General features: G+C 38.5%; 1 protein-coding gene across 4 annotated transcripts in view; it reads right to left on the bottom strand.

Moving 5' to 3' along the window:
- LOC122789462 (peroxisomal N(1)-acetyl-spermine/spermidine oxidase-like) overlaps positions 1 to 23,398 on the bottom strand; it is a 553,705-nt gene that overhangs the window by 62,043 nt on the left and 468,264 nt on the right. For 3 of the 4 annotated variants that reach the window (XM_044056941.1, XM_044056942.1, XM_044056940.1), the window contains exon 7: positions 2,189 to 2,349. In XM_044056941.1, the coding sequence (XP_043912876.1) occupies positions 2,189 to 2,349 (161 nt within the window). The remainder of the gene's footprint in view (positions 1 to 2,188; positions 2,350 to 23,398) is intronic. The other variant, XM_044056943.1, reaches the window with a different exon arrangement.

Here is a 23,398-nt window from a genome sequence, read left to right as displayed (position 1 = left end):
TAGACCTTTCAATGATGCATCTTAAGCTATACTGCCGTTTGCCATCTCTTCTGCTCTAGACCTTTCAATGATGCATCTTAAGCTATACTGTCATGTTTGCCATCTCTTCTGCTCTAGACCTTTCAATGATGCATCTTAAGCTATACTGCCATGTTTGCCATCTCTTCTGCTCTAGACCTTTCAATGCTGCATCTTAAGCTATAATGCCATGTTTGCCATCTCTTCTGCTCTAGACCTTTCAATGATGCATCTTAAGCTATACCCTTCTGCTCTAGACCTTTCAGTGATGCATCTTAAGCTATACTGCCATGTTTGCCATCTCTTCTGCTCTAGACCTTTCAGTGATGCATCTTAAGCTATACTGCCATGTTTGCCATCTCTTCTGCTCTAGACCTTTCAATGATGCATCTTAAGCTATACTGCCATGTTTGCCATCTCTTCTGCTCTAGACCTTTCAATGATGCATCTTAAGCTATACTGCCATGTTTGCCATCTCTTCTGCTCTAGACCTTTCAATGATGCATCTTAAGCTATACTGCCGTTTGCCATCTCTTCTGCTCTAGACCTTTCAATGATGCAGCTTAAGCTATACTGCCGTTTGCCATCTCTTATGCTCTAGACCTTTCAATGATGCATCTTAAGCTATACTGCCATGTTTGCCATCTCTTATGCTCTAGACCTTTCAATGATGCATCTTAAGCTATACTGCCATGTTTGCCATCTCTTCTGCTCTAGACCTTTCAATGATGCATCTTAAGCTATACTGCCATGTTTGCCATCTCTTCTGCTCTAGAACTTTCAATGATGCATCTTAAGCTATACTGCCATGTATGCCATCTCTTCTGCTCTAGACCTTTCAATGATGCATCTTAAGCTATACTGCCATGTTTGCCATCTCTTCTGCTCTAGACCTTTCAATGATACATTTTAAGCTATACTGCCATGTTTGCTATCTCTTCTGCTCTAGACCTTTCAATGATACATTTTAAGCTATACTGCCATGTTTCCCATCTCTTCTGCTCTAGACCTTTCAATGATGCATCTTAAGCTATACTGCCATGTTCGCCATCTCTTCTGCTCTAGACCTTTCAATGATGCATCTTAAGCTATACTGCCATGTTCGCCATCTCTTCTGCTCTAGACCTTTCAATGATGCATCTTAAGCTATACTGCCATGTACGCCATCTCTTCTGCTCTAGACCTTTCAATGATGCATCTTAAGCTATACTGCCATGTTTGCCATCTCTTCTGCTCTAGACCTTTCAATGATGCATCTTAAGCTAAACTGCCATGTTTGCCATCTCTTCTGCTCTAGACCTTTCAATGATGCATCTTAAGCTATACTGCCATGTTTGCCATCTCTTCTGCTCTAGACCTTTCAATGATGCATCTTAAGCTATACTGCCATGTTTGCCATCTCTTCTGCTCTAGACCTTTCAATGATGCATCTTAAGCTATACTGCCATGTATGCCATCTCTTCTGCTCTAGACCTTTCAATGATGCATCTTAAGCTATACTGCCATGTTTGCCATCTCTTCTGCTCTAGACCTTTCAATGATGCATCTTAAGCTATACTGCCATGTACGCCATCTCTTCTGCTCTAGACCTTTCAATGATACATCTTAAGCTATACTGCCATGTCTGCCATCTCTTCTGCTCTAGACCTTTCAATGATGCATCTTAAGCTATACTGCCATGTTTGCCATCTCTTCTGCTCTAGACCTTTCAGTGATGCATTTTAAGCTATACTGCCATGTTTGCCATCTCTTCTGCTCTAGACCTTTCAATGATGCATTTTAAGCTATACTGCCTTGTACGTCATCTCTTCTGCTCTAGACCTTTCAATGATGCATTTTAAGCTATACTGCCATGTTTGCCATCTGTTCTGTTCTAGACCTTTGAATGATGCATCTTAAGCTATACTGCCATGTACGCCATCTCTTCTGCTCTACGCCTTTTAAACAATTTGTTGTCAGGTCCTTTTAAATCTCACTCTTTTTCCACACAAACATTCTGTTGCTCAAGAATGTATGCATTTTCACTACAACATATGCTTATACTCTCATTTTCGGCCCCTCTGGCTAAAATAATATAGAAGATAATATTCTACATGCTCTTTATAAACCAGATTTAAAATTGTGGTTAAGCTTATAATCACAAAGAAGTGAATGCCAAGAGTACTGTTACCATATGTACCACTTGATCCACAGCTGGCAGGGGTTCAGCAAGAACATCAATGTTGTCACCAGTGCATCCCACTCCTGGGCAGGAGTACGATCCTTTTGTGTAGGGATCATTGTGCCATTTGGTTCTCAGAACCTTTTTTGGTGAAGAACAAGGATGGTTACCTGCACAAAAGCAAACCAGTCATTCATCAGTATCAAATGTTTGTAATTCACACAATAATAATGCCAGGTATGGAGATCACTGAACTGCATGTGCAGAAATAACTTCAGCTTTTATTTATAACCTGAAAAATAACTAGGTCAAAAAGCAATTTTATGTATTCAAGAGTAAAAGCAATCACTACAAGCATAGAAAAATACAAGGAGACATGCACTAAAAGTTATCATTAACATAGAATTAAGCAAACCAAATTTTTCTCCTAACCATTTGTTTAACAGAAACATTTGAAAAAAAAGCTGCTAAACATTTTGTATTCTAGCAACTAGAAAAGCCATTACTTATTAATCATAAAAGTCCTAGGTCAGAAACCCATTTTCAGTGGAGGCCTGGGAAGAAAAGCTCCACACAAAGTAGACATTTTGACAATTAACAGTAGTGTGTGCATGTTACACGGTATTACGGAAAACTAAATTCTAACTCCGAGATCGCACTACAGTGGGGAAAGGAACCATTTCCCGATTCCCACTATAGTGCAATCCGCCCCACAATGTCGAATGTGCAATGAGCGAATGTCACTGTGCATTCGCTCATTGCACATTCAAACCTTTTTTCTTTCGGTGTTAGCAAAATTTGCAAACAGCCTTTCGAACACTTGCCGTTCGCCCAACTGTGTATCGCCTTTATAACGTTAAACCGTTTAAAAGACATTGTTTTCTTAATGGCTTTGTAGAGGAATAAGTGATCTAACCTAATTACTCTGCCACTTTTAGTAGCCTTCAGGAAATAATGGTTGAGGAGACAAATGCAGAAAAGAAAGGCAAACAGAAATAAATTCAGTCATAAAACAAATGGAATTATTATTAAGTGATACTTTTTCTGTATGTGACATGTTTACCACTGGATTACAGGAAAGGAAAACTTATTGTTGGAAAAAATGTGACATTTTAGTGGACGTTCTTTTTAATTTAACCACTTCAATTTAAAACTATGCAACAACACAAGTCCTGAACTAAGATACAGTGATTTTTAACCTGGAAAGCTGCCAACTCCACAACAAGGCCATTAATTCTCAAAACAATATTATTAGCATACAATGAAGGTAATTATTACAGATAAAAGCCACATACAATACTGAATTTCTAAAATATTTAGCAACTACTTAAGTCAATCAAATCAATAATTGTTCTACAAATTGTAATAACTGCAATATAATAAAATTATAAATAACAAAACAATGTGGAAATAGGCAAGAGAGTTCAATAAAAGTAACACATTCAAATATTAAACTACAAACATGAAAGACCAACTGTAAATAAATCCTTAAGCAACAGCATTAAAGAACTGAAATAAAAAATAACAAGCAAAAGACAGCTTGCCCAAATTAAAAAAACCCTGCTTGGAAAAATCCTAATAAATTTTACATATTTATTTTGTTTACTTCAATTCCCATCTGCTGGATACTCTTTACACACCTTCAAAGATCAATAATCCAAACCAGCTGCTCAGATAGCATACAATGCTTTTCTCTAGTTATTAACAAATCTTTCCATTTAAAGGCACCAAGTTCTACAGGCACTAGTAAGCTCAAAATGTATAAGGCTGCAGTTCACAGATTAAACGCATGCTCACCTTGTTGGTGGTCCTCAATCTGTATACCCTAAATGTTTGATAATAGCAGTTTACAGATTAAACACATGCTTAGTTGGTGTTCCTCAATCTGTATACCCTAAATGTTTGATAATATAACACAGCACATAAATGCAACAAAACATGGTCACATTATGAGCAAAATGTGACTTTACACTGTAAAAACAACATATCCTTTTAAGAGTCTAAAACATATTCAGTAATGAAACACTGACATGACTATGAGGTGTATATTTTTGGGTAAAAGTCCAGAAAGCAGAAAGGGTACAACACTGTATTCACTAAATTATATATGCTTTCAAAATTCTCACGTTCTTCAATGATGTGACATCCATATTTTATCATTTTTGTGGCTACTACTTCATGGATGTGATTTCACGAAGCAAATATAAAAGTTTAACTGTGTGAGTTGGTCACCATGAAAAATCTATACATAACTAAGGTGCATGTAGTGCGTGCAGTTATTTCTCAGTAGATATGTAACAAAATTCTCAGAGTGTGCTGTTTCTTCAGTTATTACTTCCTGTCACAGAAGTCTTTTTTTTTTTCCATAAAAGGGTTTGAGTTTTCTAGACAGTCACTTGACACAGACAGGGAAGTTGATCTAGCAGGAAGTGAAAGAATAAGGACTAGACGAGCATCTACCAATGATGATTTATAACCGGTAGATTTCTGGATTACTAGCAAGCAATGTGATCATTTATGCCAAAGAATGTCTACTGAATTAAGAATGCCTGTTAAATTAAGTCTTTTTGTTTGTGCTGTCAGACTTGAATAACTGGGAGTTGTACAGAAACTGGCAGAAAAGCGTATGTGTGTGATGCACGTTAGATTTGAATAGTCAGGAATTGTATGGGAACCTGAAGAAATTTTATCAAAAACACTAAATGAAAGGGAGATGGCCTGTTTCAAAGGGCACACTGACCTCATGCTTTGTATAGTCATGTCTCTGATTTTGTTCAACTGATAAATTTCCAAAGTTAGACTCATCCAGTTTAAATAATATTTTAGCTATATTTAGGTGTGGAGCCAACAAGTCTTCTACCTCTCCCTGATGCTGTCTGTACATTTTTTATTTGAATTTCCATGTAGAAAAGATGTATGCTCTCCGTGTATTTATCAATTAGTGTACTTTGCAGAATTTTAAGTATAAAATATTTGCTTATTCAATTATAAAAGCTTGAGGCAGGTTGATTACTAAAGAGCAGATTGAAAATTATTTAAAAATAATGACAAAACAGAACTTTTGTTATATGTCCTTTTAGGAGGTACACCATTTCACTAGAGCTGCCATAAACTAACATGGTAAAACTGGCTTGTCCTGGAACTGTGACCTTGGAGTGCCAGACAGCTCTGGCTGTTGGCAAAAATGTGCCATACAAGTAGGAGGGATGGTGGCAATGGGGCAGTCTTACTAACTCCTCTGGAAAATCATTCCATCTTTATGACTGTGACTTACTAAAACCCAAGATTCAGCTACTGTTGATAGGAATACTGAATAGCACTTAGTTCAAAGTGGAGAAGATGGGAGTCATGGGAAGCCAGTGATAACAACTTTCATCTGTATCTGTTTAGTGGGAGGCTTATCTCACTGTGGTACTGGTCATAGCCCAGGGTAGCATAAAAATTTGCCATAAGCTCTTACATCTGAAATTCTGACACTTACAGTAACCGTATAAGATTGAGTCATCCTTTTCCTAACAGCCTCTATATTACTAAGTCATTTCCTACCCCTGATTTGCTCCAATAGTTGTAAATTGCTCAGAGCAGCAGAGCTACAGCTGACAATCACATTAGTTTAATTTAGTAACTGTGATGAAATTAAGGACATACAAGGCAAATATGATTGCCTGCTATTAGCTATCTGAATATATTATATAAACATTTGTTTACTGAACTGGTAAGCTAAGAAATGAAAGATATCCCAAAAGTACAACCAAACAGGAGTATAACTTCTAAGAAACAAGGAAACTTGGTTTATTTGTCGACAAAGTATTTCCCTTTTCTTTATGGCTATGCAACCTTAAAGTTAGTATTCCCCTAAACAAAGACCACAACTACATTAAACAAACCACTCGTGTGTCAAGCTGCCAAAGTGAGTTATCAAAATGTCAAAAAGTAAATGATAAAACAAAAACACGTTATGAACCAAAGTACTCAAAAAAGACGAAAAAGGAATTCCACAGGTGTACACATGCTCCGTGTTAAAAACTCTGCTTTACTAAGAGACAAATACTGCAAATACAACTACGACTAAGCGCTTTCACCTCAAAAGGCATCATCAGAGTCGTATAGCCACATTAAAGCACACTCTAAATACTACAAACCATTTCCTCTTCCCTAACAGAATCAAAAAATTAACTCATGCAATGCCTGTCAACATCTAGTCTTGTGTAAAATAGTTTCACATAAATCAATAACATCAACACCAAGCCTAACGTAACATTTAAAATAAAAAAATATATACTGTAAACAATATAGAAAAAATATTACTTTCAAAAACTACGCATATAAAATTCTTGAAATATCAAACTATTGTGTTGTGATTCAATCATGTACTATTAATTAACTTGTAATAAACAATGCTTCTGTAGATTTCAACTTACAGTGCAACCAGTCCATTGAAACAAAGTGTCAATGGGTCACATAGATTTTTGATGTTCATTTGAATTCAAGTATGTTAAACAACGCATTGTCCGAATCAATACAGAACGCAAACAGACACACTGCAGATATTGTAGTTAAGGATGGGTTTACCATCTATAACCTTAGTGATTTGTTGATTAGGGGGACACACTGAGTTATTAAAGACAGGTTTCAATTTCATTCCGGAATACAGGATTGATGTGGCTAGAGTGTTGATAAATTTAAAGATGCATACTAGGAAACTGAATTTGCGTTTATTCTTTTCATCACAATACAGTCATGTGGAAAATGCATTAGAACCTTTGAAATGTAGTAGTAACTTCACCCCCCCCCCCGTAATCCATCGGTCAATGTCTTAGAAAATTTGTTTGAGAATGAAATAAGGAAAATGTGTGATATCAAGATTAATTTTGTGGATAATCTGACAAGTGATGAAAGGGTAGTCTTAAGAGAATTTGATAAAAACAAGGACTACCAATTTATGAAACCTGACAAGGGGGAGCGGGATGGTAATTATGTCACGTCTAGATTATGCAGGAAAGATGTACGATGTCTTGAATGATTCAACTGCATGTGAAAGAGTTTCAAAAAGTGAAGTTAACAAGGCATATGCCAAAATTTATATTTTTCTGCAGGATGCATTTTTTGAGGGGCTTATTACCAAAGTCGAATTTGATTATTTGACTAATGGTACTCCTGTTAGTCCATCTATTTTTGGCATCCCCAAGTCCCATAAGGATCCTTTAAATCCCTCTTTTAGACCTATAGTTGCTGCCAGAGGTTCTAAGACTGAGCCCCTGGGGTAGCATATGTAGATTACTACTCGAATGGGGATCTTGCAAGTTTGCCCACAGGTTCTTAAGGACTCCTGGCATTGTTTAGAAATGCTTTGGGGGGGTTGACTTAGTAGGGACTTTATGTTCCTTACAACTGATGTGATCAATTTATTTTCGGTCATACCCCATCAGGAAGGCTTAGAACTATACCATGACAGAATGATTAAATGGACATTTGTTGTCGGATGACAAAATCAACTTTTTGGTGAACTTTATGGAAATTATTTTGAAAAATAATTTTTTTGTATTTTGAAGGGGAACCGTTTCATCAAACTACAGGAGTTGCCATGGGTACCAAATGTGCCCCAGTTTTCGAGAATTTAGTGTTGACAGAGTGGGAAAAACAATTTGTGTTTACCTCACCATTTTGGTCCAAGATAATTTTATTTTTGAGATTCTTGGACGACATTTATTTACTTTTGGTACTTACGTATTATCGCAACCACATTTTCCCGGTTGCGAAATTCATATGCTGAAATCAAAATGAATGTAGGAAACACTGTAAGGTGTTATTCAAAGCTGCTATTGCTGAACAATAGGTTTGGATTACCTTCAGGAAGAGAAAAAATTGAAAAACTCCTCTTCCTATTTTGCACGCCTGAATCGTCATGGCTGCTCTGTTACTGATGAACGGATTATTTTCATTCTGTGGAAGGAATCCTTCTGAGAAGGAACACACAGACACAGGAATGATGGTTTAAGTAAATGATTTATTTTTCACAGTTTGTAAACATACTTCAAAATAAACATTTCAGGGATAAAGTTGCAGTAAGTAATGCGGACAGGCAGTTGTCAGAAATTGCAGTCAGGAGTGCTCCAAACAGTGTTTTTGCCGGTCAAGCTGGGTTTCTCACGACACGCTGCCAGTCTACTGCATACATAAAAAGCGACACTAAGTTTCTCCTGTTTTATTGATATCCCTGCATAAAGCAGCCTTCATTGTGAAAGAAAACACATTGCATGACATTTTTAAAACATTTAATGGCCAGATTTCATTAGCGGGAAGCAACCAGTATTACCGTGAAAATGTGGTTGCGATAATACGTAAGTACCTTATTTTTTTTATTTTATTTTGCATTTCTTTACCAGGTAGTGTCCGACTGGGCTTTGCAGCCCATTTTCAGTGGAGAACCGGGGGAAAAGCTCCATTAATGTATAATACAATATAGGACGTTTGATTAGCACCAAAACAGTTACATAACAAAACAGAGAATCAACAGGGTAGTACATCCTTAGGAAACTATAGAGTACAGAGTTATAAGAAATGTAAAGGATCATTTGTTAAGTTCCATATTAATATAGGCGGTGAACAGTAAGGAGAGGATTCAGGCAGAAAGGAGGGGAGAATATAGAGAGCCTAGGAGGTAAAGAGGTAGTGAGAGGGGGAAGAGAGGTAGTGGGTAAAGGCAGAGAATAGGGAGGAAAAGTATTTTTGGAAGAGAGAGAGGGATAAGTAACACGTGAAAGGTGGTAAAGGAAATTATACAGGAGAGCAATATGGGCATAACCAGTTGTTATTGAGGTGTTCTTTTAGCCTACATTTGAAATCAGAAGAGGATGGGGTACTTTGTAAGATTAAATGGAGGGAATTCCAGTACTTAGCAATTCTGTTTGAATAGATGGAGTCCCCGTGGGAGTTTCGGGACTGAGTAACTTTGAGCAGTGGTCTGCTGGAGGATCTGAGGGCTCTGACACAAGTGTGAGGCTGGACAAGGCAGGAGATGGCTGGGCAGGTGAAAGGGTTTTGAATAATTTTGTGGGTGAGGACAAGTTGATTTAAAGTTAAGAGGTGAGGCAGTTCTAGCCAGTTCAATTGTTTTAGAGCAGTGCAGTGATGAGCTTTATGAGGGAGATTGGTTGCAAACTTAGCTATTTTGTTGTAGCAGGATTCTAGGTTTTGAAGGTCATTTTTACATACTTTGGTGAAAATATGTGAGTAGTGTAGACAGAAGCTGAGATCTCGCTGTGGCTAGTCTTGCTTGAGGTGTTAACTATAGTTTTGCTCTGTAGAAAGCACAGAATTTTGCATGGACTTTTTTGACTGTTTGGGATGTATGAATGTCAAATTTTAGGTGGTTGTGTATGATAACTCCTAGCAGTTTGCCCTGGTTAGTAGGTTGAATTGTTGTGCCATTTGTGGATAGAATAGGGATGGGGGGAAGAGGTGTTCTTTTTAGCTTTATTTGTAAACTTTTTTATCGTAGTCTTCTTAGAGTTGAGAATGAGTTGATGGCTAATAAGAATGGATTCTGTTTCCTGGAATGCTTTTTGTCTCTTTTCCTGTAGTTCTAGGGGGGATGGGGCAGATACGATGAGAGTAGTGTCTTCAGCGTACTGTATTACAGTGGCTAATTTGGGAGCTGATATGAGGTCATTTGTAAAAATTATAAACAGAAGGGGGCCCAGAATGGACCCTTTGGGAACACCTGTGTTGACAGATAGTAAAGTAGAGAAGTTTTGGTCCCATTTGGTGGCCTGTTGTCAGTTTGATAGGTAACTGTGGAACCAAGAAAGGGTTGATTGACTGAGGTTGAAAGTGTCAAGTTTGTTTAGGAGAAATTGGTGGGATTATGGTGTCATAAGCCTTTGAAATATCTAGGAATACAGCAGAGACAAACTCACCATTGTTCATAAGATGGTGAATGGCATTTGGGAAAGCAATATGGGCAGTGTTAGCACTGTGTTTGGGGCGGAAACCATGCTATGTGTTAGCTAGAAGGTTATTTGATGTAAGGTGTTCTAGGAGTTGTTGATGAATACATTTTTCAAGGATTTTGGCTATGGGTGGGAGTTTTGCTATAGGGTGGAAATTTGCAATCTCTGTGGAGGGGCCACCCTTGTGGAGAGGGGTGATGTGGGCTATTTTCTAGAGGATGGACACATTGTTCAGATATAGACCGACTAATTAGTATTGAGATAGGGTAGGCAATAGATGGGGCTGTGATTTTTAGGAATTTGTTTGGCAACTGGTCAGCAGCATAGCTACAAAGTTTTAGCTTGCTTAGAAGATTTTTTTTATAAAGGATGTCTGAATAGGTTTAAAAGAGAGGGAGTCTGATGAAGTCGATGCAGGGGAGGGGGGTAGTGAGTGGAAAGTTTTGCTGGCATTGTAGCAGGCTGGAGATAGAGTTTATGAAGTAAGAGTTGATCTGAGAGGCTAGCGGTTCAGAGGTATTTGAAGTGGAAGGAGAGGAGGTGGGGGGGTCTGCCAGGGTTGAGGAGGAGGTTTCTATTCTGCCAGAATTTTTGAGGGTTTTGTAGGTGTTTTAGCTGGGAGAACTGAAAGTAATATTTTTTGTCCTGGTTGATTTTTTGCCTTAGCTTGATTTCTAAGTTGCTGGTAATGTATAAGCATAGATTTGTCTTTGGAGGATAGGTAGACGGCTCTTGCTTTGTCCCTTTGTTTAATTAGTAGTTTTGTTCTGGGGGGTAGCCATGACAGTTGTTTTGCTTTGGTGCAAATTTTTCTTGTTGGAGCAAGGCTATTTAGGATTTCAAGGAAATTGCGGTTAAATAATTCTACTGCACAATCTAGTTGTAGGTATGTTAGTGGTGACCAGTCACAGTTGAGAAGTAGCTGATTAAATAGGGTGGGGGAGAAATGTTTTTTGCTACGTATCTACTGATTTTATGGGGGGGGTTATGATTGATGAGGCAAATGAATTTGTGGCTTATTTAAAATCTGACTACATCTTATTGAAAATGTACACATCAGCTGTATCCCTCCAAGATTCATCACCTTGACATAGAATTAGATAATAGTCAGGGAACCTTGAGATCAACCATCTATAGGAAAAACCTCTATTTAAATACTCTTCTTCAGTTTGATAGTTGCCATCTGGCCCACCAAAAAAGAAGTGTGGTCAAGGGCGAGATGGTTCGGATCTCAAGGTTAATTAGTGACGATATGATGTACCAACAAGAGATGAATACCCTAACTGACATGCTTATAACTAGGGGATATCCAACTAAATTGTTGTATATGACAAGGAATGAGGTGAACAAAGGCAGGACTTCGAAATTTGCACCCATATTAAGGACTAGGGAGACCCCCGCAAATAGTTGTCGGAGAACCATCTTGAAAGACGAAGTGTTTGTAATACCTTACAATCAATCAACACCCCAGTTGATCCCCAAGTTAATCGTTATTTGGGAGACTGTATTAGATGCCGAGTTTAAGGGCAAGCTAGGGCAGAGGCCTACAGTGGTATACAGGAAAGGTAGGAAAATCAAAAAATGGTTGGAACTGGATGATAGATGTCTAAAGGGAAACTACAACTCAAGAATGACTAAATGTGGGGCCTGCAATTGGTGTAAGTATATCAATGATGAGCTATATGTTGAGACTGCAGGCTTCTACAGGAATTTACAGTGCCCTAGAAAGTGCAATTGTAACACCGATTATGGTGGTCTATGTGGCCACCTGTATTTCCTGTCAGGCATTTTATGTGGGTAAAACCACCAGGCGGTTGAGCGACAGGACTGCTGAACACACCAGGGACATCAAAAATAAGAAATCATCTAGCTCACTCTTCCTACATTCAACTGTATGCCCAAATTACAAAAGGTTTTTGTTTTTTTGTAACTGAGAGGTCCTATAGGGATGATAGAGGGCGTGACCCTAAGTTAGACATAGAAATCAAGGAAACTGAATGGCAACTTAGACTGAACGCTAAGGTTCAACCTGGAATTAATGAACACATTTCTATAACTAGTGTGTTAAAGTGCAAGAGGAAATTGTGCAAGGTAATGTGTGTGTGTGTGTGTGTGCGTGTAGATGTGTGTGTGTGTGTCATGAAACAACTATTTTTGGAAGCATTGTTTACTACAAGTTCACTAATGGTACACAACTGAATCACAACACAATAGTTTGATATTTCAAGAATTTCATATGCTTACCTTTTGAAAGTAATATTTTTTCTATATTGTTTACAGTATATATTTTTATTTTAATTTTAAATGTTTCATTAGGCTTGGTTTTGATGTTACTGATTTATGTGAAACTATTTTACACAAGACTAGATGTTGACAGGCATTCCATGAGTTAGTTTTTTGATTCTATTAGGGAAGAGGAAATGGTTTGCAGTATTTAGGGTGTGCTTTAATGTGGATATATGACTATGATGATGCCTTTTGCGGTGAAAGCACTTAGTCGTAGTTTTATTCACAGTATTTGTGCCTTAATATATTAATAAACCAGCTTTTTTAACACAGAAGCAAACAGCGATGGTAAAGCGAGCTTCAATTACCAAAAACCAAGAAAAGGAAAAGAAAAGGAAAAGAAAAAAAAAAAAAAAAAAAAAAAAAAAAAGCTTGCTTGGGAATCCAAATGAAGGACTGAAACCAGATAAACCTCCTTTATTCAAAGCGAGTGCCAAACACAAAAGTACAGTTTTGTACCTACCATAAATGTAGATGTTCGAGGATCCACATTGCTGCAGTCCTAACTATTGGGTAGTCCGCTGTCCAGTCGGCCCGAATACCAGAGTATATGGCTGACGTTGGTCAGGGCGCATTAGACTGACGTCAGTACGTCAGGGTACTAATGCGCATGACCGACGTCATATCCTCAGTCTTTTCTTGCCCCAGATGTCAGAAGACCCTAAAAAGACAAGGCCCAAAATACCTGCACCAAAAATATGTACATTATAGACAAAAATATATACAAAAATATCAGCAGATAACCTCACCTACACAACCACCCCTAAACACAGAGGGGAAGGAGGGAGGGTAAATTGGACTGCAGCAATGTGGATCCTCGAACATCTACATTTATGGTAGGTACAAAACTGTACTATGTTCTTCATTCCACATTGCTGCAGTCCTAACTATTGGGTAGAATCCCAAAGCAGAGGTAAGGGAGGCTGGCAAATCATAAAGAAGCAGGAGCTGACAACATGCCTTGCAAAATAGCTGTGGCAAAACCAGCCCTAGACTTAGAGTAGAGAGGAAGGTGATAATGCTTAGAGAAAGTATGCACTGAACTCCAAGTAGCTGCCTCCAAAATATCCTTAGTTGCCATCCCCCTTAGAAATGCTGTTGAAGTGGCAGTAGCCCTAGTGGAATGAGGCCTAATCCCAGCTGGAATCTCCTTGCCATGATGGGAATAACAAAATGCAATGCAAAACCCAATCCACCTAGAAATAGTTTGTTTTGACACAGGCTTGCCCTGTGAACTCAAAGCAAAAGAAACAAACAACTGCTGAGACTGCCTAAAATCCTTAGTCCTGCTTAAATAATAACGCAATTGCCTGTGTACATCTAAAGTGTGCAAAATCTTTTCCCTTTATTTTGGGGGTCTGCATAAAAAGTAGGCAAATGAATAGTTTGGTTTAAAGCCACACTAGAAACCACCTTAGGCATAAAGGAAGGATTAGTACGTAATGATACCCTATCCTTATGAAAAATCAAAAGGGCTCTACTGCCATAAGGGCCTGCAACTCAGACACCCTTCTTGCAGAAGTAATAGCCAACAGAAAAGCAGTCTTCCATGACAAGTATTTCAATTCAGCAGTAGCCGCAGGCTCAAAAGGTTGTAGAGTAAGTTTTTCCAACACAAAATTGAGATCCCAAGCAGGAGTAGGAGCTCTACGTGGGGGTCTTATATTCTTTGCCCCTCTAAGAAACTGCTTGAACAAAGGATGCGAAAACAATGGTGGGTCACAATCATAGTGAGCTGAAATTGCTGCAGCATGAATCTTAATGGAAGAGAAGGACAAACCTTTGTCCAATAACTCAGTAAGATATTGAAGAGCCACACTCAAATTAGGCTCAGAAATCTCCAAATTCTTTGCTGTACTCCAAAATAAAAACCTCTTCCATTTTTCTGCGTACACTTTCCTTGTACTAGGTCTTCTAGCTTCCATAATCACATTTAAAACTTGTTGAGGAAGTTGAGACCTGCTGTGTTTCAACACAGAATATGCCAGGCTGTTAGATGAAGAGAGTGAAGCTTGACATTGAGCAGATGACCGTCCTTCTGAGATAACAGATGTGGAATCAAAGGTAAAGGCCATGGAGGCTTCCTTACCAGACTCCTTAGTAGTGGGTACCAGTGTTGCCGAGGCCAATCTGGAGCTATTAAAATCATCCTTGGCTTGTCTTGTCTGACCTTTAAGAGCACCTTTGGAAGAAGAGGCAGAGGTGGAAAGGCATACACATGAAGATTTTTCCAACTGAAAGAAAGAGCATCCACTTTCCAAGCTGTGTGATGAAACCCCTTTGTGCAAAACTTTGGCAGCTGGTGGTTTAGTGGAGAAGCGAACAGATCTATGTCTGGAGTTCCCCATGACACTGTCAATTTCTGAAATACATGAAGATCCAGTTTCCACTCGTGGGGATCCATGATTTGTCTGCTTAACACATCTGCTAAGGAGTTCTGTGCTCCGGCAGAAACCTTGCCTGAAGAGTTAGTTGCAAGCTGAGCGCAGTCTCCCATAAAATCATTGCTTGCCTGCATAGAGGATAAGAATGTGTTCCCCTTGTTTGTTGATGTACCACATGACAGTTGTGTTGTCTGTTAGAATCAACACCTGCCCTGGAAGAAGTAACTCCTGAAAGCCATTAATGCAAACTGGACTGCTAACATCTCCTTCATGTTGATATGTAGATGCTGTAGTCTGGCAGGCCACTTGTCTTGTATCCACTTTCCATTTAGATGAGCTCCCCAAGCAATGTCAGAGGCATCTGTCGTTAAAATCTGACTCGCCTCTGGCCGGGTCACAGAGAGTCCCTTGTTTAGGTGACATTCCTGAGCCCACCACAAAATTCTTTTTGAAGGCAAGGTATTATTTGAATGACAGTGTCCAAATCCTGGCAGTGCTGTGTCCATACATTTTTGAGATACCATTGCAGCTTCCTCATATGCAGTTTGGCATTGGGAAGCACCAGAATACAAGATGCCATGAACCCTAATGCTTGAAGGACTGTCCTTGCAGTCAGCACGGACTGATGAGATAGTTGATGGAAGTAAAGGGATAGACTCTTTTGTTTGTCCGGGGTTAAAAAGGCCATCTGGGTTGCTGTATTCAGTCTCACACCCAGAAAGCACATGTCTTGAGAGGGTACTAGACTGGACTTTATTTCGTTCACAGAATACCCTAGGCATCTTAGCACTGCTATAACATATTCCAGATGCTGTAGAAGATCTTCCTTTTCTTGAGCCAGAATCAGGCAATCGTCCAAGTAAGGATAGATTTGAATTCCTTTTAGCCTGAAGTAAGCTATCACTGGAGCCAGAACCTTTGTGAATACTCTGGGCGCAGTAGATAAGCCAAAGGGCAATGCAGAGAACTGATAATGAGAATTTCCAGCTCGAAAACGCAGATACTTCCTGCAACTTAGTCTTATAGGCACATGAAGGTAAGCTTCCTTGAGATCTAAAGTTACCATCCAGTGATCTTTGCCCAGCAGAGGTAAAAGCTGTTGTAACGTCAACATCTTGAACTTGGGAATGTCCAGATAAGTGTTGAGGATAGATAAATCCAAAATTGGTCTCCACGTGTTCCCCTTCTTTGGTACTAGGAACAGGCGAGAATAAAATCCTAGGCCCCTTTCTGATACAGGGACTGGCTGAATGGCCCCTATTTGGAGTAACAGAGAAATTTGCTTGTGAGCCTCTTTCCTTTGCGGAGTAGGAACGTCTGGCATGCCTTTGAAAGGGTGCAATGTATGGAAATAAAACCTGTAACCGTGGTGAATGATATCCAACACCCATCTGTCTTGAGTAATTAAATCCCAATTTTCTTTGTAAAGAGACAGTCTTCCTCCCAAAGGAGCTGCCAGACGAGAATCTACTGGCAGCTGAAAAGGCAGGTCATTGGGTCTGTTTACGAAAGGACTGACCCCTGCCCTCACCAGAAGTCTGAGCAGGTGAACTCCTGTTCTAGGCCTAAAAGAACCTTGAGCTCTGCCCCTACCACGTCTAGACCTACCCCTAGACTGGGAATCATAAGCAGGATATGTCCATCCCTTAGTAGGCCAATTTCTACTAAACTTCGGTGGCTGCACCTGCAAAAAATCTTTAACAGTTTGCATAGACTTAGCTTTGTCCTCCATTTTCTTTAAAACGGCTTCCACAGGCGAACCAAACAACACATCAGACTGTAAAGGAGCATCCAAAATCCTTGTCTTAACATGCTCAGCTAAATTCTGATCCCTCAACCAGGCATGCCTGCGAAGAACAGAACTAGTGGCAGCCACCCTCGAGGAGGCCTGTACAGCATCAAAACCACATTGCAAAGAATGCTTACCCACTTGTTCAGACACATGAACTAAATCCAGCAACTCTTTACACTCAATACCTTCCGCCAAAGCATCCACCTTAGATTTCAGTTGTGAAAGGAGATAATTTTGATATTTTAGCATGTGAAACTGACAATTCAACGCCCTCATGGCTAAAGTGGAAGAAGTATACACTTTCTTTCCCCATCTATCCAAAGCCCTTGCCTCTTTATCAGTGGGAACAGGGTTTTTAACCACAGAGGCCTTAACACCTTTAGGTCCCTGAGAAACAGTTTCCGGGTCTGCCCTAGGACTCTTAAAAAGATACTTATGAGCTTCAGGCACCCTATAGTACCTATCAGGTTTAACAGGAGCAGGAGGCAAAGAATCAGGGTTCAGGGAAGCCTCTGCAAAAACATCTTCCACCACAGTCAACACAGGAGGTATAGCTAAGGGCCTGTGCTGGGGTAAAAACAAGAATTCCCTAAGCCTTTTCCTGGAATCAGAGTAATCCTGTCCTTCCCATTTAAAGTGCTCCCACATGGAATGCAGAGTCTCTGAAAATGAGAAATCCTCAGGAGGAGAAGCTGTAGGAGTGGAATCATCCACATCAGAATCAGAATAAGGAGGATACTCCTGCAAATCTTCTGCAGAAGACTCAGAAGCCTCTGAACACTGTTCAAAACTATCAAACTCAGGTTCCACCCTAGGCCTCTTATCAGGGGGGGGCATAGAACCTCTAATCATAGTAATCAAATCTTCTGCCATTTTAAGCATATGTTTCTTAGGCACAGAACCTGAAGTGCTAGGAGAAGCCCCCACTGAAGCTAAACTTGGCCTACCTCTCAAAGAAGTTTTGGAAACAGAAGGAGAGGCTCTAACTACCTTGGGAAGAGAGGGAAGCACAGTTACCTGAGAAGCCCCCTCAGCCTGGCCTACCTCCTGAGAAGGCACATCCTGTAACAGTAAAGTCTCTGCCTGAGACTCCAAAGAAACTCCTGGCAAAACCTCTGGCTCCACTGAGCCTTCTAAAGAACCGACGTCCGGGACTGCCGGTTCATCAACCCTAGGCTTCGCTGTTTTGTCCTTGCGCTTCTTGACGAAGCGGCCGGAGCATCCGACGGCATTTTATAATTGCAACGCTTCCCAAACACTAACCTGGCACAGTCTAACCTTCTCTTAATAGTGCGTTTGTTAAACCTAGCACAAGAGCGGCATCCAACAACGCCCTGCTCAGGCCCTAAACAAGGTATACACAAGGTATGGTAATCCCTATGAGGTATCTGTTTCCCACAAGAAATACAGTTATTCACTTTTTCTGACATCCGGTTAAATACTGAGGCAAGAAAAAAACAAAATGTTCCCCAACGGGGTACTTAGCCAACTCTGATTCGGTCTGAAACTCCGACTTCGGAAATATTTCAGAACGCCAACCTGCACTCGCAAAACTGCTTCTGCATCGGACCATGCGGCAAAAAAGACTGAGGATATGACGTCGGTCATGCGCATTAGTACCCTGACGTACTGACGCCAGTCTAATGCGCCCTGACCGACGTCAGCCATATACTCTGGTATTCGGGCCGACTGGACAGCGGACTACCCAATAGTTAGGACTGCAGCAATGTGGAATGAAGAACATCCATTAACGCCACAAAAATTAGATACATTTTCGACCCTAGTATACCTTGGTCTTCTTCAGAAAAACTGAGTGTCATTAATGAAGTGCCTTTTATACAAAATTAATTAATCAAAATCATCAATTAGCCAATAAAAATCAGCCTCATTTAGAAATGTGTCAAACTGTTAAAAACAAATAAAATCTTCACTGGTAATAAAAGCATATACCATATTCCTAATAAACTAAATAACAATAAAACACTTTTAATTTTTAACAAATGTTGTAACAAAAGTAAATATTCAAAATGTAAAAGGCTGTGAGCAGAATAAATATTCAGAATATAAAAAATTCAAAATATAAAAAAGACCTTTCCTTGTATTTAAACCATGTTGCTTTGATGGTGATAAATATTGTGTAACTATGCCCCCTTGTGGTAACAGTAGAAAACTTCATAATTTAGCTGCCCTGAGCTTAAGAACTGAAGAAATGGAAAGTGTATCATTGAGACCTGGGGGTTTAGTGGAATCCAGCACAATTTGCCAAAAACGTTCTTTATATTCCAGTTTGGCTTCCCACATACCACACCCCTGATCTCTTTCGGAACAATTTCCAGGACAAAAAAAGAAAAAGACGCTTGAGGACATTTTAAAGTGTGTCTATACAGTGCATTTTTGTTATATTGTTTCCTAATTTCATATAAATGCTCATATATGCGGGTTCTTCAACTTTCTTTCAGTTTTTCCCACGTAGAAGGAGCTGCAAATTTTGCACGTAGCAATGTATATAACTCCTTGAGTATTACAATTAGAGAAGGTGCCACTAACAATATTTCTGTCCCTTGAAGGAATGATAATGTGGGTTTGATTAACTACGTAAGCACATTGTGAACATGCTCCACATTTAAAAGTCCCATGCCTTCGTGAAGAACCTTTAAGTTTATTAGGCCCGTTAAACTCAAACAATTGTTGAAAATTCTGATCCCTCCTGTATATAAATTTCAAGTTTTTATTTTTAAAAATCTCCAAATCAGAAAATTCAACAAATTTGTTCCATTCCTTGGTGATAACTTCCCTAATGACACCTGAATCACCTGAGTAGTCAAAAATAAAAGCTTCACAAAAATTGTCAACCTCACTGTTTGGTGGGGCTGGGGGAACTAAATTAGAAGAACCACATCCTAGGATGGGAGAAAATCTATCATGTCTCCCCTGAACCACTATCTCCAGCGTCTGTTGCAATAAACCTTCAGGATATCCCCTTTCTCTAAACATTTATAAAACCTTTTCACTTTCACTAAGAAAATCAGCATCATTAGATGATATCCTGCTGATCTGAACCAGTTGACCCTTGACCAGATTCCTTTTCTGAAAGGAAGGATGAGCACTTAGTGAAGATATGAATTAGAAAATGTTTCTTTGCGAAAAATATTAGATAAAAAACCTTGGTTGTTTTTTGTAAGGGTAATGTCCAAGTATGTAAGCACGTCCGAATTGTAATAATAAGTAAAATCCAAAAATGTGGTAGTACTTTTAATGTATTGCAAAAATTCTATAAAAGTGTCATAAGAACCCATCCAAAAAATAACAATATCGTCCAAGAATCTCTTATATAAGCACCAATGTGTTGCAAAGGGGCTCTCAAGGATGAATAATTCTTCCCACCTAGACAAAATAATATTCGTGTAGGTTGGAGCACATTTGGCTCCCATAGCCACTCCTCTAGTTTGTTTAAAGAATTCACCTTGGAAAAACAAGAAATTATTGTTAAGAATAATGTCCATAAAAAGTAAACAGTTGTTAAAATCATCATTAGAAAAAAGTTTACTGTCCCTCATTTTCTCTTCTAACCATTGTAAACCTATATCATTTGGGTCCATTTCTCATGATATAGGTTTACAAATGTGCTCCAACCTACGTGAATATTATTTTGTCTAGGTGGGAAGAATTATTCATCCTTGAGAGCCCCTTTGCAACACATTGGTGCTTATATAAGAGATTCTTGGACGATATTGTTATTTTTTGGACGGGTTCTTATGACACTTTTATAGAATTTTTGCAATACATTAAAAGTACTACCACATTTTTGGATTTTACTTATAATTACAATTCGGACGTGCTTACATACCTGGACATTACCCTTACAAAAACCAACCAACGTTTTTTATCTAATATTTTTCGCAAAGAAACATTTTCTAATTCATACCTTCACTTTAAAAGTGCTCATCCTTTTTTTCAGAAAAGGAATCTGGTCAAGGGTCAACTGGTTCGGATCAGCAGGATGACATCTAATGATGCTGATTTTCTTAGTGAAAGTGAAAAGGTTTTAGAAATGTTTAGAGAAAGGGGTTATCCTGAAGGTTTATTGCAACAGACGCTGGAGATAGTGGTTCAGGGGAGACATGATAGATTTTCTCCCATCCTAGGATGTGGTTCTTCTAATATAGTTCCCCCAGCCCCACCAAACAGTGAGGTTGACAATTTTTGTGAAGCTTTTATTTTTGACTACACAGGCGATTCAGGTGTCATTAGGGAAGTTATCACCAAGGAATGGAACAAATTTGTTGAATTTTCTGATTTGGAGATTTTTAAAAATAAAAACTTGAAATTTATATACAGGAGGGATCAGAATTTTAAACAATTGTTTAAGTTTAATGGGCCTAATAAACTTAAAGGTTCTTCACGAAGGCATGGGACTTTTAAATGTGGAGCATGTTCACAATGTGCTTACGTAGTTAATCAAACCCACATTACCATTCCTTCAAGGGACAGAAATATTGTTAGTGGCACCTTCTCTAATTGTAATACTCAAGGAGTTATATACATTGCTATGTGCAAAATTTGCAGCTCCTTCTATGTGGGAAAAACTGAAAGAAAGTTGAAGAACCGCATATATGAGCATTTATATGAAATTAGGAAACAATATAACAAAAATGCACTGTATACACACACTTTAAAATGTCCTCAAGCGTCTTTTTCTTTTTTTGTCCTGGAAATTGTTCCGAAAGAGATCAGGGGTGGTATGTGGGAAGCCAAACTAGAATATAAAGAACTTTTTTGGCAAATTGTGCTGGATTCCACTAAACCCCCAGGTCTCAATGATACACTTTCCATTTCTTCAGTTCTTAAGCTCAGGGCAGCTAAATTATGAAGTTTTCTACTGTTACCACAAGGGGGCATAGTTACACAATATTTATTACCATCAAAGCAACATGGTTTAAATACAAGGAAAGGTCTTTTTTATATTTTTAATTTTTTATATTCTGAATATTTATTCTGCTCACAGCCTTTTACATTTTGAATATTTACTTTTGTTACAACATTTGTTAAAAATTAAAAGTGTTTTATTGTTATTTAGTTTATTAGGAATATGGTATATGCTTTTATTACCAGTGAAGATTTTATTTGTTTTTAACAGTTTGACACATTTCTAAATGAGGCTGATTTTTATTGGCTAATTGATGATTTTGATTAATTAATTTTGTATAAAAGGCACTTCATTAATGACACTCAGTTTTTCTGAAGAAGACCTAGGTATACTAGGGTCGAAAACTTATCTAATTTTTGTGGTGTTAATGGTTTGTGTTTGGCACTCGCTTTGAATAAAGGAGGTTTATCTGGTTTCAGTCCTTCATTTGGATTCCCAAGCAAGCTTTTTTTTTTCTTGTTTTTTTAACACAGAGCCCGTGTACGCCTGCACAATTCTTTTTTAGTTTTGTTTGTTTAAATGATAAAACAAGCCTGTGGGATTCACCATTTAAAGAACCATATCTCATGGAATGGAACCTCCTTAATTTCAGCTCACCAAATGTTTTTATTCACTCTGCTCCATGAATGTAGGAGGAAGACTTTTTTTTCAACATTGAAGGATGTTTCTTTTCTCCATGGCTGTGAGACAGCAGAGTTAATGTATAAAAGTAAAAGGGTGCTGGGAAGCACATCTTGGGGCCAAAATGTTTTTTCTCATGTTACATACATGTTGTGCGGCTGTGTTGTTTTACAAGTATGACTCTTCTAATTTGTTGTTGAGGGGTTGGCCATTCAATTTTTGTAAGATACCCAGCAAACCTAATTACCAAAGTCAAAGACCATAACAAAGCTTCTTTAACTACCTCAGGAATGTGATCCAATACAACAGACATGTTTCTGACCTTAAAATATATATAGCCAGTATAGTCTCTGAAAGTTTTGGCATCAATTTTGTAAAAGAAGGGATATGGAGTTAGAAAACAGGGATAATACATCATTTATTAAAGATGATGATGGAGAAATAGCCTTGCATAAAATCAGTACCATTAGTTCACTGAGACCCAATAAATATTCAGCGACTTTTCTGCACAAGTGTGTGTGTGTGTGTGTGTGTGTGTGTGTGTGTGTCTGTCTGTGGGTACTTTTATAACACCCACATTTTGTGTGTGTGTGTGTGTGTGTGTGTGTGTGTGTGTGTGTGTATATATATATATATATATATATATATATATATATATATATATATATATATATATATATATATATGTGTGTGTGTATATATATATATATATATATATATATATATATATACACACACACACACATACACACCCCTGCATAACCAAGCTAGATAGGGGGAGTGAAGCTCCCCACCCCCTCCTAACTATATATACTAACTCCAGGATCGCAGTGCAGTGGAGAAAAGGGCAAATACACTGCCACTAGTATTTTTGGTGAAATGGGATTCGGTCAAATGAGTTTTCTGTGATTTGAGCTTTCGGCGATTTGGTCTCGGTGAAATGCATCAAAAGCTTTTTCTCTCATAAAAAAACTCCTATAACTGCCCACGACGTGTATCTCACAACTTACTGATCAGTGGTTTAGTAATTACTTGTCAGAATGCTACTAGGCAGTCAAATTGAATTCTATACTTTCGCCTTATCTACCAGTCCAAACAGGTGTCCTATACAGCTCTGTTCTTGGTCCTCTCTTATTTAATATCTTTATAAACAATCTTTATACTGCCATACAAGCATCCCTTGTACATTATGCAGATGATTTCACTCATCTGCCTCTCAGATAATCTAGAAAACTTAGAAATTATTATACAAGCCTT

This window comes from Protopterus annectens, chromosome 14.part0, assembly GCF_019279795.1.
Source record: "Protopterus annectens isolate FY-2018-M chromosome 14.part0, PAN1.0, whole genome shotgun sequence".
Taxonomy (NCBI): Eukaryota; Metazoa; Chordata; order Ceratodontiformes; family Protopteridae; genus Protopterus; species Protopterus annectens.
The sequence above is the reverse complement of the archived record's forward strand: the minus strand, read 5'-3'. Positions and strand labels throughout refer to the sequence as shown.